At 55.2% G+C, this 24,392-nt stretch overlaps 6 protein-coding genes across 6 annotated transcripts; 3 read left to right on the forward strand and 3 right to left on the reverse strand.

Moving 5' to 3' along the window:
• Positions 1–636: 636 nt before the first annotated feature.
• MAM_01473 (zinc finger transcription factor 1) lies at positions 637–4,081 on the reverse strand (the record flags this gene model as incomplete). Its single annotated transcript, XM_040820272.1, has 2 exons — positions 637–2,854; positions 2,940–4,081. 2 exons carry the CDS (start codon positions 4,079–4,081, stop codon positions 637–639), a joined length of 3,360 nt encoding a protein of 1,119 aa, XP_040681760.1.
• Positions 4,082–4,815: 734 nt separating this feature from the next.
• Positions 4,816–6,282, forward strand: MAM_01474 (transposase; the record flags this gene model as incomplete). Its single annotated transcript, XM_040820273.1, has 1 exon — positions 4,816–6,282. The coding sequence occupies one exon, from the start codon at positions 4,816–4,818 to the stop codon at positions 6,280–6,282; it is 1,467 nt and encodes a 488-aa protein (XP_040681761.1).
• A 6,598-nt stretch (positions 6,283–12,880) lies between these two features.
• On the reverse strand, positions 12,881–19,222 carry MAM_01475 (cell division-associated protein bimb; the record flags this gene model as incomplete). The annotated part of the gene is made up of 2 exons (XM_040820274.1): positions 12,881–15,992; positions 16,047–19,222. The coding sequence occupies 2 exons, from the start codon at positions 19,220–19,222 to the stop codon at positions 12,881–12,883; spliced, it is 6,288 nt and encodes a 2,095-aa protein (XP_040681762.1).
• Positions 19,223–19,580: 358 nt separating this feature from the next.
• Positions 19,581–20,267, forward strand: MAM_01476 (uncharacterized protein; the record flags this gene model as incomplete). Its single annotated transcript, XM_040820275.1, has 2 exons — positions 19,581–20,013; positions 20,071–20,267. 2 exons carry the CDS (start codon positions 19,581–19,583, stop codon positions 20,265–20,267), a joined length of 630 nt encoding a protein of 209 aa, XP_040681763.1.
• A 50-nt stretch (positions 20,268–20,317) lies between these two features.
• Positions 20,318–21,556, reverse strand: MAM_01477 (silencing information regulator; the record flags this gene model as incomplete). The annotated part of the gene is made up of 1 exon (XM_040820276.1): positions 20,318–21,556. One exon carries the CDS (start codon positions 21,554–21,556, stop codon positions 20,318–20,320), a length of 1,239 nt encoding a protein of 412 aa, XP_040681764.1.
• A 651-nt stretch (positions 21,557–22,207) lies between these two features.
• On the forward strand, positions 22,208–24,182 carry MAM_01478 (Cation efflux protein; the record flags this gene model as incomplete). Its single annotated transcript, XM_040820277.1, has 2 exons — positions 22,208–23,480; positions 23,545–24,182. The coding sequence occupies 2 exons, from the start codon at positions 22,208–22,210 to the stop codon at positions 24,180–24,182; spliced, it is 1,911 nt and encodes a 636-aa protein (XP_040681765.1).
• Between the last annotated feature and the right edge of the window lie 210 nt (positions 24,183–24,392).

Consider the following 24,392-nt stretch of genomic DNA (forward strand, 5'->3'; position numbering starts at 1 on the left):
GTTTGCATTCTTGGAGTCGAACTAGGGACAAGCGTATTTCCTGTTCACTTAGACGTGATTGCATTATATTAGTTTCCGGGTGGTATTTCGACAATGAAATGCGGTGCACCCTCGTACTTGTGATGTATACCAGATGAGTTGCACCAGACGCCAGGTGCAGTGAATTATGTATGTTATATACAGCGCGGCATTCCTTTTGTCCTTTGTGAATTTCGTCAGTCTCCGCTGCATCTATATACCCCGAGCCAGAAGCCTAGCATCGCAAATGATGACAAGACATACACAGCTTCCCCTATTTCGCACACAGTCAACCGAGAGCCTGCACCCGAAAAGTTAAATAAAAAAAATCAAGGTATACTCAAACCCGAAACCCGATCCAGTCTTGTGGATGTGCGCCGCCAATGCTTTCTCCGCCTTCGCCAAGGTTTTACCCAAAGTAATGATGATGATAGAACGATCCATGTACGATGCTGAAGGTCTTCTGGTCCCGTGCAACAAACCCAACAGGCGATACTCCTTCCTGCCAGCCCACAATATATAGTGACCATGTTGTTGCCTCCGTTTCTGTTCCAGTTTCATGCGAGAAAGGAAATAAATCACGGCAAGTCGGAGCTAGCCGCAACAGTGTAATCGATACTACAGTGTGTGCCGCAAGCCATCCATGGCATGAGGCATCGTCATAGCGTTGGCTCCAAACATGGAGCCGAATGAATCTACGCCACATCCGGTTTCTCCTCCCGGGCCAGAAGGATTTACACTTTGTAACTCAGACGGCTCCGTACCAACAAAAGGCATAAACCAGCCATCCGGCAGGTCACTGCCTGTGAATGCATCGAGCCCGGCAGCACCAATTTGACCTTGGTTGTGAGGTTGCTGTGGTTGATCCTGTCCACTTTCCATCTTCAAGACACGCTGATCCGGGTTGGGCATTTTGGGTTGGCCCTTGGCGTGCCAGTTTGGCGTGCTGCCATCCATCACGTTCTGGTTACCGGGAGACAGTGTGTATCCATAAGAGACCTGCCCGTCCAGGTTCTGTGGCCTGTCGTTGGGGGGTTGTCCAATGCTGTGCATCTGCAAAATATCCGATGAGAAGTACGGAGATTGGCCGCAGCCTTGCCGCGGGAACGAAGCTACTTGGACCGGGCTCATTGGAGACATTGCCGTGTATGCTTGTTGCGCCTGCGCCTGAGACAGTCCAGCGGAACTGAATCCCGTCACACCGGATCCGCTCGTTTGGCCACCTAGAGATACTGGCGCGTGCTGCGAGCCAGAGACGGGTGTCTGAATTCTCAGCAGACCACCAGAGCGTTGTCCCATTGCCGATTCACCGGACTGGCTGCTATCTTGACGAGTGATGAGCAGGTCGCTCGTGTTCTTCGAAGGCTGCTTGCGCTTGATAGCGGCCGGACCCTGAGAAGCAGCCTTGCCGTCCGGAGTGGATGGGGAAGCTAGACTGGTGAAGAAGTCTTCGACAGAATGCAGCTCCGGTTTCTGCTCCAACACAGCGTCTTCGCCCTTGTCTCTATTTCGCTGAGAGGTAGGTTCCACGACATCGAAATCACTGACCCCATGAGGGTATCGGTCGAACCAGTCCGAATACTGCAATACCGACCATGCCGCAGGTCCTTGTGCGCCAAGCCTCCCGCATCGGGATGCCTCCAAGGCATTCCTGTACTGACTTCGGATGTTTTCCACCAGCCAGTGAAACGTGCCCCAATATCGCATCGTCTTTCGTAGGAACTTGATGTTGATGCCGGCATTGACCTCGGCAGTCGCCTTGACTTCTGGATTGCCAGAGAATATTCTAGGAATGTGAATGCTGGTCGCAGAGAAAGCACAGTAGCCTGCGAATGGAGCCGTCACGTTGCATTTTGCATGTTCGGCATCCCGTAGTATCTCGGATATCCGATTCGCGGCGGCAACTGTCTTGGCACTGGCTTGTGCCAAAAACTCGAGGGGTGCGTCGGTTCCCCTCGCGCCGGAATTTTGCCACGCATTAGCCGCCTTGTAGAGGATTAAGATGTTGTGCTGGATTGTCAGGTGCATCAGAAGAAACTGGCTGGCCGTTTTCTCGGTCGTGTGCAGGCCCAGGTTGTCCATGGAATACTGCAGGGAATCAGGAAGCGTACGCTGCAGTTTGTCTACGTGCTGGACAAGACGCGTATAATCTGACATATCGCTCCACAGGGGGTGTGAGTCCATCTCTTTGCCGCCCTGGTGCAGGTATGAAACGATACGACCCCAGATGGCAACAGCGCGGATTGTGTACGCCGCAACGCCCATGTGTTCCCCGGCCTGGGCTATTGGCTTGCCATCTGGAGAACCGGAAGGAGGCCGCGAGCCGTCGAGAAGCTCAGTTTCGGCCGGCATATCTAGCTGGAAATAGCTTTCCTTGACGGGGAGTTGGATCCTAATGCACTCTTCTTTGATGAACATTGGCCGATCAGAGCCGGAAGAGTTGAAACGATCCATCAGGAAGCATGCCCACATGATGCGTCGTCGGATTTCGCGGTCAATAAAGCTCAGCGGAGTCTTATTTCCCCGCCTGGATGGATCGAATTCCAAGTCCTTGTGAAGCTGGAGAGCGAACGCCATGCGGATTGCTTGCCCTCCCAATGCCCAGCTGCGCCCGCCGTGGCACGTTCCAAACTCGTGCAGGCCCAAGATGATGAGGCAGGTTAAGATGGTCATGTTTGGCCATTCATACCGCCTCGTGCAGATATCTCGGGCACATGATGCCCACTCCTCACCCCGCAGAAAGGGTCTCGGGTCGGGGCGAATATTGTACTGTGGCGCAAAACGTGCGGCCACAGCGCAGACGGAGAGAATCAGTACAGGGGGAAGAGTGTTGTTCCTATCACAGCCGTGTTAGTGAGCACGTCGGCGGTTGGTTGAGGAATCGAACAGGGGGGCAGTTGTGATGCCAGGCAAAAACTAACTTCAACTTGCGCATAAAGCTTGGTTTGTGGAGCAGGTGATATGCTTGGCCGTAGACATTGTCAAAAAAAATCTCCGCCAGATGTTCTTGAACCTCTTTCGATGGAAGAGCATCAGTGCCCTCCTGAAACAATAAGTTCTCGTCAGGCTCGCCGTCGTCTGGGGACAATGACGCATCGTCGGGCCCATCGCAGACCCCATCGCAGCTGGCCTTGACTTTGGTAGGTGGTCCTTTTGCCCACGCCTCCAGGTCGGCACCAAAGGCTCCGTCGACACCACGCTTTTTAGACGGACATTTGTTTCCTTGGCTCGTGCCAGGCATTGCCGGTCTAACAACCGCTCGAGCAACGGCGCATACTGCGTCCTGGTCGGGCTTGGGAATAATTTTAATGATACGGTCCTCCATGCGCTTCAGCCGTTTGTCCAGCATGGCCATGTAGTCTGTCCGTGGTGCCGCTTTTCGGGTTGTGACCTTGTAGACGCAGGGAATCCGTGATCTGAGGCAATGCTTGCAGGCAGGCTTTTCTCCAGAGCAGCGGATTTTCTTGCGTCGACAGGCAATGCAGGCGAGGGGAAGTCGCTTGCGATCCTTGCCAGCTTTCGTTTTGAGCTCGCTCCAGGCTGGCTGATGTCCTGCCTTGTCATCCTTGTTCTTGGTCCCAAGATCTGTGCCATCAGCCCGAGGGTGCCCCGGCAGTCCAAATTCATCGGTGCCGGTGTCCTCGAACGCATGGTCCGCCGGGGACGTCCCATCACGCATGGCATCCTCGGCCATCTCCAAGCTGGCACTGCCATCACTCTGTTCGGGGGCAAACGACGACGCAGGCATGCTGGGCAGGGCAGCCAGTGGATGTCGGGCGGGAGACACGGTGCTGCCAAGTCCATGGATATGGGCGAAATCCGAGTTTGAGGGGTTACCAAAGCCAGCTTCGGGCATGCCCGCCATGGGGCCTTGGTCGGATAAGCTGCCGAAGGAAAAGGCAAAGTCAGGGAACGGGGAGCCGTCCATGATGGCGGGTGAGCCGCCATTCAAGGCTCCGGCTTTCTGGTTGTCGTATATGCGGTGCGACGCGGCAGGGTCGAGGAGGGCTTGTTGGACATGCTGGATGTGGTGTGAGTTGATGCGGTGCTGGCTGCCAGACATGGTTCCGCAGTCGCCCTGATGAGGAGACCGCTCGAAACCGCTCGGCGATTGCCAGGCGAAGGCCGACCTGAGCTTTTCACCGACGACGCAGCCTCTCTTGAAGATGCACCCGGCCGGTCGTACGGGCGCTGCTTGCTGGTGCGACGATGAGGACGACGACGACGACGGCGACGACGGCGACGCCCCAAGGCAGCCTCTCTCTCCTGCAACGATGCCGACCCAAAGGCCACTCACTCGTTCATTGGCCAGAGCCGGGGGCGCGGGAGGCGTACAACGGTTGAGCAGAGGATGCCCAGCACGGCTGCTGGTGTAGCCAGGTGCAGGTGCCGGTGCCGGTGCCGGTGCCGGTGCCCGCGACCTCGGGCACGATGAGTCGGTTATAAACAGCAACGGCTACAGCGAGAACGAGGATGCAGGAGAATGAGGTCCAAGGCAGAAGAAAGAGGGAACCGATATGCTCGCGCCGACTGTGCCAGCGTCGACAAGTTAACCTATCGGGGCGGAAGCACCAGTTTAAGTTTAATAAAAGCATGGAGAGGACCGGCCAGCGACCAGGACTTGCGTCCCAGGACCTGGACCTGGACCATACCGATAGGAGAGCACTAATCGTGCCCGCCCCACTTTATGTGGTTCGGCTAGCAAAAGCCCTCACCACCAAAGGTGGTGCTCGACAGCAAGGCGGGCCGGACACCAAGGCGGACCAATTTTCAACCTAGACGCGTTGAACCGCGAAAATGGCTGCAACTAGCGTCCAAACGGCAAAAAGCGATGTCGAATTACGTGTCAACGAGGCTCTTGAGTATATTGAGGAAAATCCAGGTGCAAAAATTCGCTCTGTGGCGAAGAAATTCAACGTGCCTCGTAGCCGGCTTCAACGACGTGCTAACGGCGTTCCTGCTAGGAAAGGCCATCCAGCAAGAAATACAATGCTTTCACGAGAAGAGGAAGTTGCTTTATGTAACTATATCGATCGCCTTGATAAGGCCAACTTCGCTGTACGACCTGAATTCATTACAGATGCTGCAAATTACATCCTAAAAGAGAGGGCATCGTCAACTGCCCCGCCTAGGCAAGTTGGAACGCGATGGACTACACGCTTTATCCAGCGGCATCACTATCATAAAGGTCTTCAAAAAAAGATTGATTCAAGTCGAAAAGCTTCAGAAGATGTGACAAGAGCTCTTTCTTATTACAACAAGCTTAAAGAGGCTATTCAGCAGTACGGAGTCCCTCCTGAAGATATCTGGAATATGGATGAGACTGGCTTTCGTATTGGAATGGGAAAGGACCATTTAGTTGTTACAAAGCGAAGAAGAGCGCATCTATTTTCAATGCCAGAAAACAGGGAGACTGCAACAGCAATAGAATGCATTTCTGCTGGCGGCAAAGTTATTCCTGCCTTTCTTATCCTTACAGGGCAAAAACACATGGAGTCCTGGTATCGGATAAAGGAGCTTGAAGCTAATACCAAAATAACAGTCTCACCAACCGGCTTTACGAATGACGAAATTGCAGTTGCTTGGATACAGCATTTTCAGGAATTTGCAACGCCAATAGGCAGATATCGCCTTTTAATCCTAGATGGCCACGGATCACACCATACAATTGAATTCGTTGAATACTGCGAACAGCACGATATAATTCCCTTTGCGTTGCCCTCGCACCTTACACACATCCTTCAACCTCTTGATGTTGTGATATTTCAGCCACTAAAGCATTATCATGCAAAGGCGTTGGATATCATTGTTCGAGACGGCGTGTTGAATATTACAAAGATTGAATTCCTTGCTTGCATTCAAGCTGTACGAAAACAAGCTTTCAAGACTACTACTATTCTCACAGCCTTTCGAAAAACTGGAATTTCACCCTACAATCCACAGCCTGTAATTGAGGCCCTTGAACAACGAGCTGCAATTTACACATCAACACCATCGCCGCCGCCGTTATATCACAACAACTCTTCCGACTTTGAGACGCCCACAACACTCAGGCAGATAAATAAGGTTGCCAACAAGCTAGGGGAGGTATTAGAAGACGATACATCCCTTGAGCCTGAGTTTGCACGCAATATCAGTCGTTTTATCCGCGGCTCTCTTATTGCAGCTACTGAGCTAGACAGACTAGCATTTCTGCAAATGGGGCGCCTCGGCAGCCACCAAAACTGGAGACTAGCTGCCGTCTGGTCGACTGCACTGCAGTGACTGCACGCAGAGACGAGCGACAAGCGACAAGCGACAAGCGCTAGAGGGCAAGCTGCTGTCCAGGCACCGGGGCCAAAGTCCTCTCGTCTCGACCGAAGCACCTACTACGGAGTGCTATTACTAGCACTAGTACGCAGCACGGAGTGCGCAGCAGCAGTAGTAGTACTACTACGTCCTTGGCCTGTCTGCAGGGCCAACAAGCAAGGGTCGGCAAGGGTCCTGTCGAGGTGCTAACGTTATACCCTGGTTCTTCTGGGGATGTTGCTAGGCCGATTTTGGTGTAGCCGACGGTTGGGGTGGGCCGCCTTCCCAAGTCGCTGGGGTCCCATGCCATCGCCGTGGAGGTTGGCAGCGATGGGTGAGTGGTCGGCCGGCGGTCCAAGACGGCCTCGGAGGCTCGGACCTTCAGCATGGCACTGCGAGTGGGGAGCGAATGGCGGCGCCTGCAATCCTAATGCTCCAGAGTCCAACCTCCAAAACAGAACACAAGTGGCGACGCCTATCCGCCCGGCCATGTCTGGCTACAATGCCACCACACGGCGGCTGTTCTTTTCGTATCGTGTAGGATATCATGTGCCAGTTTCTCCCCCCAGTCCACGCGACCTCGCCGTGCTCGTTGCTGCGAGTCCTTCGCCCTCTTCGTGTGCCCTGGATAGGACACGCGTGATGACCTGCATACCATGATATAGGAACGTTCTAGTACCGAGCACCTAGTTAGTTGTACCAACCAACGCATCTTGGTCCACAAGTTCAAGAATTAGGGGCTACTCAACACGTAACCACAAGTATCTCCTGTGTCCGACAAGTTTCGACATTCTTCCCGGGCACTGCCGCTGCCATGGTCAGCCTGGCCTGGTCCGCATTGCATTGCCGCATCAAGAGGGGTAGCATACATGCCGTTGCAACGGGTCTGCGCGCAAAACAATGTCGAGGAAAGACGTGAATGGTTTATGGTTATCAATACCGGAAACTGGAAGCACCGGGTGAGGATGTATCAATCTTGAATCAAAGTACGTCTTCTGTGCTGACTCATGTCGTGATGGCTGCGTAAACAATGCCCAAGCATTCGTCGGGGGTACCTGGGTGCGTTTTAGTATCCAGCACACTGTACCAGAGGCCTACAAAGACAGAACGATTCTCCGTAAAACCTCCACCGCGCAGTTTGCCCAGTGGCTCTTGTGATTGATTCCCCGAGTTGCGCGGGGCCGATCTGAACCGCATCTCAGCGACGGCTACAGCCGAACCACCACTTGAGACGATCACCTCCAGACAACAGCAGTAAGATGTAAAAGTTGATATGAGACAAGGTATTGTGCCAGCTCAAAGTCCAGCACTGAGCTAAGTGGCCGGGCTCTGCATCAACCGGCAGATAGATGGTGTAGAGACAGGGGCAACCAGAATTGGTGCCGCACGGCAGATCGAGGCGCCTACTCCGTACTCCGTACTCCAGATCTTCTTCACAATGCTTTGTCGTCCCATTGGCCGGCCCTGTGTTCCATGCAGCTGTGTGACGTCTGATTGGTAGTATTTCGTTCTCTATCAGCCGCACAATTCCTGGGAAGCCTGTCAGGCACCACTGTCCGTCTGCATCGGGCATCATAACTAAGGTGAAGTTAATAAGGTAAGTTACTAGTTAGTTCTTCCCGTCAGATATTGCGGCTCGTCAACGTGGCGTGGGGCTTTTGGCTGCTGCTACGCGGAAGCTTGCAGAGACCGTTCGTCATCTGGACTGTCGGCCGAGTCGAGGTTTAGCATGGTCTAACGATGCAACCTGCAAGTTCCCATCAAGGTGGACAAATGCGGGCTAATTTGACGCGCTGCGTGCAAGCGTATTCTTGTTGAAGAAGAGGAGAAATTGAGTGGTTCCAGATGGATATCGTTGCTAACAATTCTGATTTGTCGACGGAGGGAGCCAGGTACCTAAGTTCCTCCATGTCCGTCAGGACTCAGGGGAGGCCTACCTGCCCTGGGCTGCCCACCACGGTCCACAAGGCAGGTACGGACGTTACTAGTCAGCTGGCAGCTTCCCAAATTTTTGGACCTTGAAGTTGGACACTGATCATTTCTGCTTCTCAAATTTCGAGGTTCAACGTCCATCTTCCGCCCTCATGCTGGCCCCCTCTAGCAACAACGAACAAAGACGTGAATACTTATTCGTGTCTTTGTCCATGTGAAGTGTGGCTGTGCTGATGCTAACGTTCAACAGACTTGCTGCGAAATACTCCGTACAATGCGACAAGTTCAGATTGCAAACCCTGCTCCATCTCGTCGGTGTGGAAAGATCTGCGACACCCTAGCGAGTAAATTGCCTACGCTTGAACGCTTAGCATTTCTTCACATGCCTATTTTCTTTGGATCATGCCAGCGTCCTCTCCGAGGCAGATCCACAAAATCTGAAGGGAAGCCGGAAAATAGTATTAAGATACTAGTTGGTAGGCGGTTTTGAGAAACATTGAAAAGCTCTCGATGGGGCAGGGGTATCTGGTGGTCCAGAACGCAGCGACCCATCGAAGTGGCTGCTTGTTTAATCAACCGTAGTGATCACGGGGGATCCTTGCCTAATGAAAGACGATGCCAGCAGCTAATTGTGGTCGAAAGTTTTTTTTTTTTTTAAGTATACAGCACGGCGAAGTGTGTGGTCCGGCAAGGACGAGGGGCCCCCGCTGAATCTCCAAGTGAAGTTTAACAAGGGTAATGGACTCTTGGAGTTCCTGTTCAACTGTTCATTGTTCATTTTAGCTGACGTCCACACCTAATCCATGGTATCGTACGCTAAAGGATATGGAAAAAGTGCGGGAAACCCAACGCCCAAGTTTACGACGAGAATTATGAATCGAGCGGACTTAGAAGCACAACTAGGCCAACTCATCATTGATTGCCAGGACCCCAACGGGCACATTTTGGGACCAACTGGATGGTCTGTTTTGATATTCTTCGACAGAGGTGCAAATCCCTTGACTTTATCAAAACATAATGTTCGCTGAACATCAAGAAGGAAATGTTAGTTTCCATGACGCCTAGCTGACATCAAATACGGTGCTAGCCGGGCACCTTTTGACAATAAGAAAGCTGCTGATGAACTCGAGAAATTAGCACTAATTACCTACAATTCATTGTGCTTGACGCGCAGCTGTCACACCGACCTTACCTTGTTCACTCCTCTAGCAACCTCTTAGCATCGCCGATTGAGAAAAATCCTGCGCCATTCAGCGGAGCAAGTGACCCCATCCCGGTTAGCTTTGGAGGTAGCCTCGTCAAATCGAAACAGCATGAAAACGATGTGACCCTACCCGCCCTAGGGCAGCCAGTCTAAACCAAAGGTCGTCCATCGTGCTACGAAAATGTTAATCAGACAAAGCGTGGTAAATGGGTGGCTATTGGGGACTGGAGGCTTCGCTGGCCTGGTCAAGTGGACAGCGTCAAGTAGGCCGTCCCATGCGGTCTGAATGCTACAACTAGTACCCAGGTAATCACGCCAGGTTTCCTCGCGATACTTCAGTCGCGGTTATATTGTCATATTGCATGACGCAGGTGGCCTCTGACGCATCATGCTTCATCTCATTATCCATATCATGAGGAGCTCTTTGTTCAGGGGAGACAGTGCTGTGGCTTCATTGCAGATCCCTGGGTCGTTACCAGGGACAGGACCGGAGCTACCCTTGTCCCACACAACTTGCGTGTACGTTATTACAGGGTACGTGTTGAACAAGCTCTCCTGCACTGCCACTTTTGAACTCCAACGACATAAAACATCACAGTGATAAGTGGCCCCAACAAGGGAAAAAAAATCAAACACGAACGGCAGCCCTTGTTTTCGTGTGCTAGACAGGACCAGCTGACGGATTGTAGATGGTCGACACGGAGTTTCATACGGTGCACGCTTGAGCAAACCACAGGCTGTGGTCATCCACGTACGTACTATCTGGTGTAGCCACGTGGTCGTGGGCAGTGATGATCTCGATTACAGCGACATGTGAAGCAGACGCAGGCTCGCAGATTTTCCGGAAGAGATGGACGCCAGCGTGCGCAACCTGTGCAAAAGATTGCGTCAGTCTCTTTCATCACCTCCATAAAGGCCCCTGTCCATGTGCTAAAGTAGAGGAAGGGTCACCAGTATCGCAGACGTTTAGACTTAGTATGGCACTTGTTGATCTCCACAGGCAAAAGTCAATTTCGCCTCACGCAACAAAGCACCTAGGTAGGCGCCTCGTACTAGTTTTACCTCTGGGACTGTATTGTACACAAACTGACGGATTACTATTATCATGCCCAGTTTATATTTAGCCTGGGGAGAATTCCAGCGAGTAAAATTGTGCAGGCAACCTGCGTTTTGGTAGCGAGGATGCTACCTAGGAGGCTAGGAGTGTGATCCCGCGATATCTCAGGCTTGGTTCGACTGCCTGTGGGGTTCGATGCTGCGACGGAGCGTCTCGAAATCCTCCGAATTCTAACTTCCTAGACATGGCAGGCTGCGGCTCCTTACGCACGGAGCCGAGCACGTATGGAGACCCCGGATTGTGTCACTTTGTACGGAGTATTAACAGCTAACACCCGCAGTTGTCATTAGTTTGATTTGGTCGCTTTGACCCTAATCGTTCCCTGGTTGCAAGGAAATGCCATACAGTCGGTAATGGCATGGCTTGCCGATCTCATCTCGTCCATGTACCGACTAGCCGACTCCTGCATTCGATATCAAGTGCTTGCGCTGGTATTGTTGGCAGCGGGGACCTCTTTCGCTCTGGCTCGTGCCCAACAGCATGAGGACGACCAGTTGTTCACACGGAGAACACCACACTCATGCGCGGCAATCGTACGGGTATCTTCCGGTGCAAGCCAGCCAGCCATCCTTGCAAGATTGACCCCAAATGAGGACGCGGCGCATGCTTACGCGGCATCGTCTGTTCTGACATGTCACCCATCATTTTCTCAAGAGCAGCGCATCCACAGGGGCATTGACCTGGACAACAAATGAGAACGAATCTTGGTTTTCAGCATGATTTAAAGAGTCTCATTTTTTTGTTTTTTGTCAAGTGATTCCAAGGGCTGGAAAGAAAAGAAGTAGCCTCCCCGTTGAGAAAGCGGCGAAGCCATGGGTTGGCTGCCCTAGAGGCTACATACAAGTCATGGAGGTTACTACAACTTACAGCATCTCTCGAAAGGGTCGTGTGGGCATGGCTCATTGACGACGACTTGGCTTCCAAGCAAGTACTTTGTCCGCGCGGGGAAATATGCAACCTATATAATCAGGACGAGCCGGCTGCGCGGACGGACCCAGACAGAAGTTCAACGTTTACACCTTTTTGTGCGAGGCGGCCCTCAGCTTCACTTTTAATATGCGTGTCTCATATCGGCGGCGGGATATACGCGGGCCAAGAGCCTCTGCCTCTGTTCAGTCGGCAACCACGGTCCACAGGACATGCATTTAAATTTTGGACCGTGGAAGAAAGCGAAGCTCCCTGCCCCGAAGGACGTTGATGACACCTCACGACGAGCCTAGGCTCGGGCTCAATGGCTTTTGGAGCTTCATCCATGGCGCACCTCGACATCAATTACACACAAGGGCCGACAGCTGCGTGGCTTGCCATTTTTTCCCTGCCATACAAAACCTCTACTGTGTACAGAGGAGTCTGAACGGAGTACATGTATCTTCTTTACCCGCCAAGGAAAAAACCGAACCCCCCCCCCCTCCTACGAGTGTAGGTGAAAAAAAGGTGTCGCTAGCAAGGAGGCCAACCAAGCCTTGTTCTCGTCTGGCATTCACAAGGTGCTAACGCCGTCCAGGGAGTTGGGCGAAGTAATAGCTAAGACATTTCCCCGTTGTTGTCACACCATGGCAGCGGCGCACGGAGTACCGAGTACCAGTTGGCAACTCGGTGGCTATGTAACACTCAGTTGCCGCTGAAGGACAACTTGACCACTACTTGATTCTTTCCATCCGGTAGTGAGCACTAGTCTCAAGGCTCACAATAGTCTGGTACGACGTGACGATGTGCACTGCGTGCGGTGGTCGTAGCCAGTTCTTCCATTCTATCAACCAACTTTGCTATCCTGTTGTTGTTTCTTTTCTTTTTTTGGTAAGCAATTGGTCTGCACAAATGCCCCTGACTCTGATCTAGGTGCCAGTTTGAACAAGACAAGCTGATCATTCCGACTTGCGAAGAAGGGAGAAAAAAAAAAGAAAACCCCTTTTCAAGCCCACAACTCCGTATCGCCATCTCCAACGAATAGCCGCGCATGAAGAGGAGCGAAGATGCCGCGTGTAAGAAGGCTTACCCCCACGCCGAGTATCGCCAGTGACGGCAACACGACGGCAACACGACAGCACCAAGGACTTTGGCTATCCCGTCGCGGACCCGGCGCTATAAAGGACTTGTTCTTGGCGAAACAATCCCAAGAAGAGACTAACGAATTGTGATGACATCTATTGTATCCTTCACACATACACAGCCGTTGGTTCTTATTACGCAGCGCTTGCATTCCATGCCATCCATGGCCGCTGCCACTCAGCCCTCTCCGTACGCGGCGCCTCCCAAGGGACTACTAGGCAAGAATTCCAAAACAGGGTATCGTATATAGTAAACGGGACATCAAGGCGCATTCAACCTTCACGACTGATGTACACAGGGATACCGTAAACGACAACCGCGGCCGCGTTCAGGTATTTGAACTTGCAGGCGCCTCGAGCTCTAGCCACAGCTTCGGGCAGCGACCTCGTATGCGACCGTGTTTCCTGGTTGATGCAATCGCGACCGCCGTCGGCGCCAACGTCGTCGACGACGTGTTTCTTGCATCTGCCCTTGTTGCCACCGCCCTTTTCAAATGTGCCATGAGCAAACAGGCCCCATTCTTCAAACGCCCGGCCCGCAAAGCGGTCGATATCGCCGTCCGTCACGTCCCAAAGCGTGCCCACCACGGCGGGACACCCTGCCATCATGTAGTTCCAGACAGGGCCGTAGCACTCAAACCCCCCGGCCTCTGTGAGTGCCGCTGAGCTGCAGCCCATGAGAAAGGTAGTTGCCCGGCACTTGTCCAGCCGCCGCACCGTCTTGCCGCGAATGTATTGCGCGCCGCTGCCGTGACCAAAGTAGAGCATAATATCCGACTCGGACAGGGCATCTTGGAACTCGGACTCTTGCGGGCTCTTGTTGACAATGGCATCCCAGCTCTCGAGCGTCTCAAAGGCAGGCTGGAAGAAGGCCTGCGTGTTCTTCAGGTCGGACGACGGGTTGAGGATATAGGTCCCGGCCTTGGGAGAAACGCGGTGCCCCTCGGGGAGTCCGGACCGACACCTCTGCCTGTCGGACTCGGCAATGAGCCGTCGCAGACAGGCAAGCGACGGGACCCGGGAAAGCGCCAGGCCCTCCATGCACGGCAGCGACTCCCACGGGAAGGCGTGGAGGGCCTTGTCCAGGACGAGGATCGTGTGAGAACCATCCTGCCGCTCCGGGCCCGAGTTCAGGGCCGAGTAGTACCCCCCGAGGGCGTCGCACGTCTCGACAACCATGGCATCGAAGTCGATCTCGTCGTACGCGTTTCTCTCCCCGTGAAACTGCAGAATGTCCACCACGAAATAGAGCAAGTCGTTCAAGGCCTCGTCGAGGTCGCACTCCGGACCAGTCGGGTCGCCGAGGCCGATAAACAGGTCGAGAATCCTCGGATCGAGGTTGACAGACGGCGCCTTGGGCGTCTTCTTGCCGCGCATCCGGCTTCGGGACGGCAGGCTGCCGTCGAGGATTTGCTGAAACCGCTCGTGGAAGCGGGCTGACAGATCCGCCCTCCTCCGGTGCTGGGAGAAGATGCCCTTGAACCCGCCCAGCCAGGTCGACTCGACCGTCGACAAGAGATGCTTCAGTCGGGTGTCCAGCTCTTGGCGCCCGGCCCACCAGGCGCTTCGCTCGCCCTTTGCCGAGAAGTCACGCGCGGAGTGGCTGGTCTCGTTGGCAAGTTTGACGATGTCGACGAGCTCCTCGCGTCCGTGTTCGAAATTGAACACTTCGGCGTCGGCATCGCGGGAGTGGGCCCTCTCCAGGGGCAAGCGCAAGATGAAGGGACTGTGTCCGGCTTGCAACTTGGTGATGCAGAGATCGTGGCGACCATCGCTCAGGGAGAGAGAGATGACGTTCCAGCCGTCGGGCAACGAGTCCACGTAATCCCTTTGAAACGCAGCCATACTCGGGCTGAGGCCCACGACAGCTCTGCGAGGCGAGCTTGGCGAATCGCCGGGGACAGAGGGCCGCGGCGAGGCTGCCAGGGTGGCTTGCTCCCGTGCCCATGTGATGTTGCGGCCCAAGTCCACTGCCACTGTCGCGAGGCCGCACGACAGGATTGGCCTCGTCTTGGGGGCACTTGTCGCAGAGAGCAGGATAATGGTGTTTTGTAGCAACGCCGAAAGCCGGTGCACCATGCTGCTGTCATATGTCGACAAGGCAGATCCGTGTGCTTCCATCAATATGTCTTGAGCCCGTCGGAGCGCGTCCGCAAACGCCGGACCAGCCTTGTCCTTGGCTGTCTTCCTGTCACCGGCGGCGGCGCGGCCGCGCCGGGGAGGCGACGCGACCAGGCTGCTCTTGTCCGTGGAGGCCCTCGCTGCGCTGCTGGCTATCGCGGGGAATGAAATTGTAGAGTCCTGCATCACGGAAAAGACGGGGTCCGAAATCATCTGCTCCATGCTGTGGCCGATGAGGGAGGTTGCGGTGACGACCTGTTCCAGGGACAGAGTCTCGAGTAGCTTGGGCAGCTCCTTTGCCTGGCCCAAGGCCGACAAGGCCGAGGACCAATCCTTCTTCCGTATGTATCCGACTGCCCTGGAAAGAAGAACAGCGGCGAGCAGCGACGACTGGTAGACGTCTTTGGGGAGCTGAGCTGCTGCCTCGCTTCTCACTGCCTGGGCCTTTGCTCTCGCGGGCCGCCCAAGAGGTCGCGTCACGCATTCAGGCTTGCCCCTGGCGGGCCGTCTGATTCGTGTGGTTTTCGAAGCGGTTGACTTTGCCATTGCTGCCGGTTCTGTCGGCTTGTCACAACGGCCGAGATCACCAGGAGCAGCATGATCCATCCATCGGAGAGTCTCTTCCGCGATTGTCAGATATTCGTTCGCTTTGTCGTCGTCGCCTATTTCAGAGTACAGCTCGCCAAGCTTTCGAGCAAAGTGCACCCGCGAGGAGCAGATGCTGCTGGGAATACGAAGCTTTGCGTCCGCCAACGTGTCGATGGCCTTTGCCATGTTTCCTGCCTTGAGGTACACAGACCCGGTCCACGCAGCGACTTGTGCGTAGTAAAGAGAGGACTGTGTGCTCTGCGCGATTTTCCACGCGGACTCGGCATAGTAAATGGTCTCTTGAAACATTCCAATGTGCGAATACACAGATGATATATGTAAGAGGCAGCGGAGCAGCGGTGCCGCGAGTCCCCAAAACCGAGGGCCGGTCCTTTTGGCCTTGGATGGTCTTAGGTCAAGGCCGGTGAGGCTGCCTTCGGGCGTGTTTGCGTCGGGCGTCGACGATGTTGCTTCGAGCTTGGCCCAGTCGTGAGACAAGACACGAACACCGGTCCGGATCGATGACAGAGCGTCTTCGATGTTGCCGGTTTGCAGTGAGACTGTAGACCGAATGAGGGCCGACAAGGAAAGCATCAGGTTGGCTTGGTACTTGGACTGTGCCCACAGCGAGTGCGACTGACAACAAATGTCGTTGGCCTTGTCGACACAAACCGACCTGCCACTCGGTTAGCAGTGATGATGCAGGGGCCGACGGGGGCTTTTGACTCACGCTTCATCCAGGTTTCCAACGCCGGCGTAGTACTCGGCTTGTGACAAGTAAAAGTCGGCGACAACCCTCTGTGACACCCCTTCGTTGTGCTCGAGGAGCTCTTTGGAGATGTCGAGTGCCCCAGATGCCTGGGCGAACTTGCCGACGCCGAGATACTGGGTGGCAAGGCGGCTGTTGTGAAGGATCAGACCCTCATGGAATGAGCCAGAGTACTCGCCTACGGCCTCGGTCATTGCGATGGAAAGTTCCGAGATGGAAATTTGAAGCTCCGTCTCGCCCCGCAGATCCGCCAGATGGTTGAGGGTCTGCAAGAAGTCAATCAGCATCTGTGGGTTGTCAATCTTGGTGTGTAGATCGTCCTTTGACCCATATGAGCCAAGGATGGCCCTCCAGCAGGCGATGCTGTCCTTGATCACTGAAACTGGGAGCCCGTCATCACTGTCGGCTAGAGCGGCCAAGGAAGAATGGTATGCTTGGAGGTGTGGGATAAACTGTGTGAGGGAGCCATCTTCTCCCTTGTCCTTCTTCTGGAGGTGCCGAGAAACCTGATCAAGGCTCGATTTGATTTCTGCCAATTCCTCGTCTTCTCCGATATTTTGATGAAGCAAGTGAAGCAAAACTCGGAATCGCCGAATGGGATACTTATCCAAAGAATAGATTCGGAGCAGGGCCGTCGGGCTGGCGTCGTGGAGGCCAAGGGGCAGTCCGTGGCCGGCTGAGTCTGTGCTTAGATGCATGAGATGCTCAAGCACGGCCGCTCGCTCAGCTTCGGGAAGAAAAAAGGTCCAGTCGTTCCAGGATTTATCCAGCTTGGCTATTGAGCGCAAGGTTCGGGACAGGGAGGAGGCCTTATCCGTGGCGGCCCAGGCAACAGTCGGCGGCAAAGATGCCAGAGCGGCAGCAACATCAGAGAGGACGCCATCCTCCACCATGGCAGTGCAGATGGATCGAAGAGTTGCCACGGCGTCCTCGCTCCGGCCAGACCCCTTGCACAAGTCGGCAAAAAGCTCCAGCTTCATCGACAACTGGGCCTTTTCTTTTTGGGCGGGGGATCGCTCCTTGACCGCGTCGATCGATCGGCTTAGAGACTGTAAAAGCTGTTTGCCGAGGTCCTTGGTTCGATTCTTCATCTTTCGCAGCTCCGTAAACTTGGAAAAATAAAGAGTAGATATCTTGACGTGGTAGCCCCCAAGCTGCTCGGCTCTCCCGGGGGAAAGGAGGGGATCGCAAAGGGAGTCGAGCAGTCCGGAGCAATGCTGAAGGACATCGTCGATCTGATGCCACTCGAGAGCACCAGATTGGATCTCGCACCTCACGACCATCAGGGTTGCGTCCAGAGTCTGATTTATTGATTGCAGAACAGCCCGTCTCCGTTGCTCAAATTGCAGCGTCTGCTTCGCGGGAGCATCCCTTCCGGGGGCAGCACCCATCCATCGTCGCAGGAACCGCGGGTACCGCAGGACAAACGTCTTCAGCAGGGTGCTCGTCGTCTCGGGCATGGGGTCGGAGACTACCTTGGGATCCAACTCCTTCATCAGCAAGCCCACGACCGATCGCCTCGTAGCCGAGAGGCTTTCAAGCAGCTCATTGAGCTCCGTGAGAGTGCCACTGAGACTACCATCCAGGCTGTCAATAACTTCTCGCGTGGCCTTTTCAATGTCGGAATCCAACTCTGGCTTTTTCAAGGCGGCAGCAAGCATGCGTGCGGACACAGAGCACAACGCCACGGCAGAGTCTGAGCCCGAGCCCAAGGTGGATTTGAGCCTTTCAAACCAACGGCACGCATCGTCGTATTGTCGCGCTGCATGAGCTGCACATCCAAGAACTTGATAAATAGATGACAATGGCGACCTGGAAGACGTAGACGGATCCAGCTGGTGAGACCGGACAAGCTGCATGAGTTCCTCGTAGGCTGCCACGAGGGATTGATACAAAAGTTTGTCGTCGGGAGCATTGCGTCTGGCCAGAGCTCGCATGCAGCGGCTGAAGGGGGCCAAGACTTCATCGTCAATGCTACCTTGATGTCCGGCCAACTTCCACCACCTCAATTGCGTCCTAAATGCCAAGGCTTGGAGCTCAAAGACGCTCTGCGGACTGGGACTTAACCGAGGCTCAACTGCCACCTCATCCTCCTGACTGGACACACTTGGCAGCATTGAGAGCAGAGTCTGTGAAAGTGAGGCCATTTGCCGGGCAGCCTTTTGGGTCTGCTTCTCCCCAGCCTCCGCCAGCTTTGACAGAAGATTGACGGGGCACGATGTGTTCGTTTCCAGCAACATGGGGAGTAGAGCCTCAATATGAGCAGGTTTTTTCGTGGCGCCAATGAGTTTGAGAATCTGGATCTGAAACGAGGCAATGATCGGAAGCGCCGAAAGCGATGCTCTTGTTCGAAACTCGAGCAGCTCGGCGATTCCCGCGGCAGAAGCCTTATTCTCGACGGGCGTTGATTTGGGGTGTTTCGAGCTTTCGGTAGCAGTGGCAGGATCCAATCGAGATTTGAGAATTCTCATCTCTTTCAAAGCCTGGTCGTGCATTTTCAAGGCCAGGAGCTTGCCTATAAACGCAGACATGCCATTTTCGACCTGGAAATCGTATTGAGGTTCCTGCGTGGAGGGTTTCAATAACCGAAGGGAAGCAAAGGCCACTCGCGCGCACTCGACAATGGCCAAGCATCCTGTAGGGTGAGCAGAAACCCCAGCTTTGGCCTTGGCAGTTGGGATGTTTGGTGAGGTGGCCACGCGATTGAGGGTTCTTGGCTGCATCGGCGACAATGGTGCCGATAGTGAGCGCCGCAGGGTTCGTTTAGAAGCTGTCCGAGGACCATTCTCAACCTGTTTGCAGGGCGTTGGTGGGGGCGCAGGTCTCGCGGCTTCGGCGAGTGCCTTTAACGCTGCATTGACGACATGCGTAGCTAGGATGGTCCGGTCTCTCGAATTGAGTTGTTCGTGGCGTGACTGCGCGGCCGGAGGTTTCCTCCTCGACACCGTGCTGACTTTTGATGATTTTGCCGTGGTAGCTGTCCTTTCTGTTCCAGATGCCGACTTTGTAAGCTGCGCAGATGACTCTGTTCCGAGGAGAAGTAGCTCTTTAAGTGTTACAACAGTCGCTGGCGTGCACGTCGTGGTCGATGATACGGCTGCCTTGACGGCGTCGGCTGATGCTTGTAATGAAGCCATGTAGATTATTATGTGCGCAGTCTTCTAATCATACCATCGCAGTAAAAAGCCACAGGGCAAAGAGGACAAAACAAATGCAGATATCGCCCAAAAACCAAAAATGACGAGATGCAACATCGGGTACAATATTGAGACGCAAATGCATCAACGGTTGGTGGTCTAGTGTTGAAATCATGAGTGGGGCTAAATGTCGGTCGTTGTCTGGGGCAACGCCTGGAGAGCCGTTTCCCGGCGCTGGCTGCACCTTGATCCGCAGCCACGGCACAAGCACGGCCAAGGTGGACCACGGCGACGGTCGACTCTGGCTTGCGACAAACTTCTTGAATAGCGTCACCGCCTAGGCAAGGAGCCTGCCGAAATGCCGATCCAGCGAATACCAGCGCGAGTAACCAGCCTGGGCCGGCCAGCGCTCTCATCCAGAATACTGGCACAGAGAAAATCCGTGATTCGGTGGTCCAGCACAGGTCCGGCGACCGTTGTCGACACCGGGTTCTGGACGGCTTTGATCCCCAAACCCCTACGGAGAGAAAATGGCAAGGGCCTCAAAGGAGGAAAGTCGAAAGAATGGAACCCGGCAACATTCTTCATCGTCATGTTCCTCTTCATTGGCTCCATGTCAATTCAGATGATTGCGCTCCGCAACCAGTCCGAACGATACAGCCGACGAGCATCCGTCAGAATAGCGCAGTTGAGGGAGGCCTTGACAAAACTCCAGAATGGCGAAGCGGTCGATGTGGAAAAACTTTTGCGGAACGCTGCCGAATCACAACAGGACACCGACTGGGAAGAGAGTGAGTCCTGCCGCCTCGCCGCCTCGCCTGGGACGTGAGTGCTGACCTGGCGACCAGTGTTGAAAGCCATTGAGCGAGACCAGGAGTCGCAAAACGATCAAGCTGTCGAAAAGGTGAAGCAAAGGGCGGCTCCTCCAAAAGCCATCATGTCGACGGCCCCAGTATTATTAGGGATAAAGACGGACGATGAACAGGCAAATGCCAATGAGCAACCATCAAAGGCCAAACCTGCGAGTCTCGGGAATTTTTTCTAAGGGTCTATTTTTTTTCTGAGAAATATACATGACACACAATGTGACATTTATCAAGACAGCATGTCCTTGAAGACGGTCGAGTTCTCCAGGGATACTGCCGCGGACGGGCGGCGGCAGGCTGCCACTCCAGTCTGTCGCAGTCGAGAAACCAGGCCCGGAAGCAGCTGGTCCGTCGAGAGTTCAACTCTGACTCCCTCTTCACCCTCTTGTCGTGGATCCAGATCCGCGAAGAAGTGGTCCTCTCCTCTTACGCCGCCCATGTTTACAATGGCTATGGGCATTCCTCGATCTTTGGCTCGCTTAGCCAGCCGCCAGGCAGAATATGTTGCGAGAGACGTCCCTAGAACCAGTAGTCTGCCAGCACCGTCGATGGCATCCTCCGAAGCCACTTTCACGCGGCTGGCAATGCTCTCCCCGAACATGACAACCGCTGGCTTGAGGATACCAGCAGTACTTGGTGCCGCCCAGGCCCCGTCCGAATCAACTTGGACCACGTGCTTATGGCCACTGGCATCGTCTGGGGGATCAGCTAGACATTTCGGACAGGGTGGATATCTAAAGGTTGTATATGGTGCTTCTGGGAGGTCGACATCGCCATCGGGGTTGGTCTTTAGGCCCTTGAATCTCCGCTCCTCCGTTGACTCGGTATCCAAGGCACCAGAAGCCATAGCCTCGCGTAGGAGGGCGGCCCACCGCGGGTTCAGACGAGCCAGCTGCCGCTGAAACTCGTCTCGAGAAAATTCAGTCATGCAGCTCGTGCAGACAGTAGATCTCAGGTAGCCGTGTAGCTCAATGGATGGTGTTTGCGGGTGGGCGTTGGGATGGAACGAGTCCACATTCTGTGTAATAACACTTCGAATCAATCCCAAGCCGCCGAGATCTCGGATTGCATAGTGACCCGCGTTGGGCGTCGCCTTGTGCAGGGTTGACCAGCCAAGAAAGCTCCGTGCCCAGTACCTCTTGCGTGCCTCATGACTGCTGACGAATTCGTAGTGATAGATGGGGCGATACGTCTTGTTCACCCTGTAGGTGCCCTTGACACCGCGGTAGTCTGCAAGACCAGAAGCAACCGAAAGGCCAGCTCCCGTGAGAAGGACGGTCGAGTCGGGAAGGCCGGGTCGAGGCGGCGCCTGGAAGAAGCTGACCAGAGCAGCGAGCGCACCTTGGAAGGTCGAAGCGGAGGCCGGGACGATGGTGGGCGGTGCTAGAATGTCTGTGTAGGGAATACGCATCAGAGGTTTCCGCATGAGAACTGCCGGAGGTGCCAGTGGCGGTTGTGGCCACGGCATGTGATGGCACCGACGGGACGGGTATCTATCTGTCTCGACGTGAAGACTTGGTTGCGTCGACGATTGATGAGTGATTCCGAGGAGCATGAAGGTTGCAAACCCGGAGCCTGAAGCTCGGGGCTCGGCAGCACCTCGGACCAGATCCGGATTGGATGACGCAATTCGTCGCGAGGCCGCAGAGGTGGCGCGGCAGGAACCATTACGTCATGTGCGGCGACGAATATCTCGTCAAAGATGTCTGTCATGTTTGATACTCCGTACGGAGAACGGCTCCCCCGAATGCGGCACGTGGCGCGAGCAACACGAGCCCGTCCGTGCTGCACGGCGGCGACCGAGGCTGGTCCGCTCAGGGCTGCTGAATCGAGCTCCGGTCGCTGAAGGTCCCCCGCAAGGAAGGCCAGCCGGGCATTAATAATTGATCAATGGCCCCATCCAGGTTCGTCTATTCCCGACCCGATCCGCCCGGCCACTTCGCCCGTCACGACTTGACGGCCTCACCCACCATCTCACCTCAGCCCAACCACAACCAGACTTTTCTTCTCCTTTGCAACATGACAGGCTGCATGCGGCAATCACCACCAACAGCCAGCCAGCCAGCCAGCCAGTCAGCCAGCCAGACGCTCGCCTCCCGCTCCAGCCGTCGAGCAGTCCATGTCTCGCCAGGCCGGGCGCTCCACCGGCCTGGCCGTGTGCACTCATGCACAAGCACAGGCGCGAGCACGTGCACGAGCACGAGTGCGCTCAGAGTGGTCAGCGACGAGGCCCGCGAGGTCGGCGCTGCACATGCACTATTTGCACGGCAATGCTGAGCCCGGGTCGGCCGCGACTCCAGCGGCCGTGGCCACTAGCATCACGGGCATCAGCACTGCTGGCACCGCTAATAATGCTAGCACAGGCACCACCACCAGCACCGGCGCCCGCAAAGGAACTTCCCGTCCAGCCCACGGTCACGCCAACAGCTTCCCGTCTTCGCAGGGGACACCTCAACCTCAACCTCGACCTCGACCTCAACTTCAACCTCAACCTCGGCGTCCGGCTCATTTGCAGATGACGCAGCCTCAGAGTCACACGCGACTGCTGCACCCTCGTACGTTTTCACGGGCACAGGCTCAGGCTCGCCGCATCGTCCAGACTCTTTCTCCCCTGTCCCCGGCTGTCGCCTCGATCCCCACGTCGACGTCGCGCGTTTCCGCTCCCCCCTGCCCGTCCACCGCCGCCGTTTACACCACGTCAAATCCTCTCCACCGGCCTGCGTGCTCGTCCTCGACGGTCGATCCAGCGTCTGCCGTTGCACGCGTCCGCTGCGTCCTCCTTCACCCCTCGCCCATCCGCGGGCATATCCGCACGCTGCCCTCAGTCATGGGCTCGGCATTGAAGCAGACGCGAGATCATGGCGACCATGGTCACGGCCACGGACATCACCACCACCACCACGACAGCACATACCTGACGTCCGCCAACAGAAACGACCCCGGCGTACGCATCACCCGAATTGGCCTTGTATCCAACTTGGGCATGGCAATTGCCAAGTTCGTCGGTGGCTGGGCGTTCAATTCCAAGTCAATGACGGCAGATGCGTGGCACAGCATTGCTGACCTCGCCTCTGACATTCTCACCCTGGCCACTGTTTCCTGGAGCTTGAAGCCCCCGACTGATCGATTCCCCGTGGGATTTGGCAAGGTGGAAAGCCTCGGGTCTCTGGGTGTGTCGGGCATGCTGCTCGTCGGCGGCTTCTACATGGGGTGGGAGAGCGCAATCAGCCTGTACGGCCATTTCAACCCTGAGGGCGCGCACCACATCTTCGAGCACCTTGGCCACGGCCACAGCCACTCCCACAGCCCCTCTGATCTAGGGATCCCAAACATCCATGCCGTGTGGTTGGCAGCGGGCACCATCCTGGTCAAAGAATGGCTCTATCAGGCGAGTAGGTCGCTTCCACCCGTGCGTGAACCACTGGCGCGCGTGCAAGTCGCTGACGTAACATGCAGCAATGAAAGTTGCGCGGGAACGCAAGTCGTCTGTCCTTGCCTCCAATGCCGTCCACCACCGTGTCGACAGCCTCACTGGTATCGTCACTCTGGCCGCCATCCTCGGCGCCAACGTGGTTGAGAACGCCGCCTGGCTGGACCCGGTAGGCGGGCTGCTCATCTCCATCATGGTGGTCAAGGCCGGGTACGACAACACAAAGGAGGCCTTGTACGAGCTGGCAGACCGCAGCCTCGACGCCGACGTCAAGAACTCTGTCCGAAAACAAGCACGCCGGGCCTTGTCCAACGTAAGCGAAGGTCATGAAGCGGAGCTCCGTGACGTTAGTGGCACCAAGTCGGGACAGAATTACCTGGTCGACATGGAATTGGCCGTACCCGGCGCATGGACGGTGGACGACGTCAAAGACTTGGAGGATGCAGTGCGCATGCAGGTCGGCGGCAAAGTCCGCGGCGTAAAGCGGCTTCGTGTGCGGTTCGTCTCCCGGGACAAGGCTGTCGACGAGAAGTTTGACGAGTTCATTCCAGGGCCAGAAGCCTTACAGAGGCCGGAGCTGGAGCAGGAGGAGGAGGCCGAGGAGGAGGAAAAGGCCGAGAATGGCGCTGCCGATGATAAGGATGGCAAGCATAGACACCACTAGACTTGTACACCACCTGTGTACAGGATGACCAGGGTATACCGTAGAGCGAGACGCTGATCGAGACGACCCGAGCACCACGTAGTATATGATTGATTGGAATAGTCTATTGTCAAACATGTGCCAGCCTCCAATAGACCATCACAAAGCTGTATTCCCAGACCGGCAGCACACGTTGAGAGAGCTTCTGAGTCGACACACGGAACTACACCG

This window comes from Metarhizium album, assembly GCF_000804445.1.
Source record: "Metarhizium album ARSEF 1941 chromosome Unknown scaffold_2, whole genome shotgun sequence".
NCBI classification, from domain to species: domain Eukaryota; kingdom Fungi; phylum Ascomycota; class Sordariomycetes; order Hypocreales; family Clavicipitaceae; genus Metarhizium; species Metarhizium album.